This window comes from Acanthisitta chloris, unplaced genomic scaffold (assembly GCF_000695815.1).
Source record: "Acanthisitta chloris isolate BGI_N310 unplaced genomic scaffold, ASM69581v1 scaffold3317, whole genome shotgun sequence".
Taxonomy (NCBI): domain Eukaryota; kingdom Metazoa; phylum Chordata; class Aves; order Passeriformes; family Acanthisittidae; genus Acanthisitta; species Acanthisitta chloris.
The window spans coordinates 1-647 of record NW_008681876.1 but is presented as its reverse complement, the minus strand read 5'-3'; the positions used below and the strand labels follow the sequence as shown (position 1 = coordinate 647).

The 647-nt window shown below is 60.3% G+C and overlaps 1 protein-coding gene across 1 annotated transcript; it reads right to left on the bottom strand.

Annotated features, from left to right (window-relative positions):
- Window positions 1-68: 68 nt before the first annotated feature.
- On the bottom strand, window positions 69-637 carry LOC103805597 (GS homeobox 2-like; the record flags this gene model as incomplete). The annotated part of the gene is made up of 2 exons (XM_009078252.1): window positions 69-409; window positions 571-637. Coding segments are annotated over 2 exons (408 nt in total), but the record flags the coding sequence as incomplete, so codon positions are not given.
- Between the last annotated feature and the right edge of the window lie 10 nt (window positions 638-647).

Below are 647 nucleotides of genomic sequence, written 5' to 3'. Positions count from 1 at the left end.
GTGCCAGGTGAGCCGCCGTGCTGCCACCCGCTCCGAGCCGGCAGCGGGAGGGGAGCTCCGGGCCGGGCTCATAACGGGGAGATCTCTTTATCCTCGGTAGCCGATGAAGGGGATAGAGACTCTTCGTCCTCCGACCGGGGATAATGCCCCTGGCTGGTGCTGCACTTGCAGCCCCCGTGAGAGTTTCGCTGGGTGCCTTTGCCTTCTTTCTTGTGCTTCACCCTCCTGTTTTGGAACCAGATTTTCACTTGTTTCTCAGACAGGTTCAGGTACGTGGCTATCTCGATCCTCCTCAGCCGGGACAGGTACATGTTGGAGGAGAATTCCCTCTCCAGCTCCAAGAGCTGAGTACTGGTGAAAGCTGTCCTCATCCGTTTTCCATTTTGAATTTGGCTGGATTCGGACCCTCCTGGACGGGGAGAGAAGCACGAACTTCAGCGGGACGGGTGAAAGGGGAAAAGAGAGAGAGAGTAGAGAGAAAAGGCATTCCCCTGAAGTTTTCCCACCCAGGTCAGCCGCTCCCCTTGTCCCGCTGCCCCCCTCCCCTCCCCGGCAGCCGAGGGCTCCTACCCATGCCGAGGCAGTGAAACCTCCGGGGGTCGCTGACGCTGTAGGTGGTGGCGGCGCAGGCAGGTGGGTGATGCGCC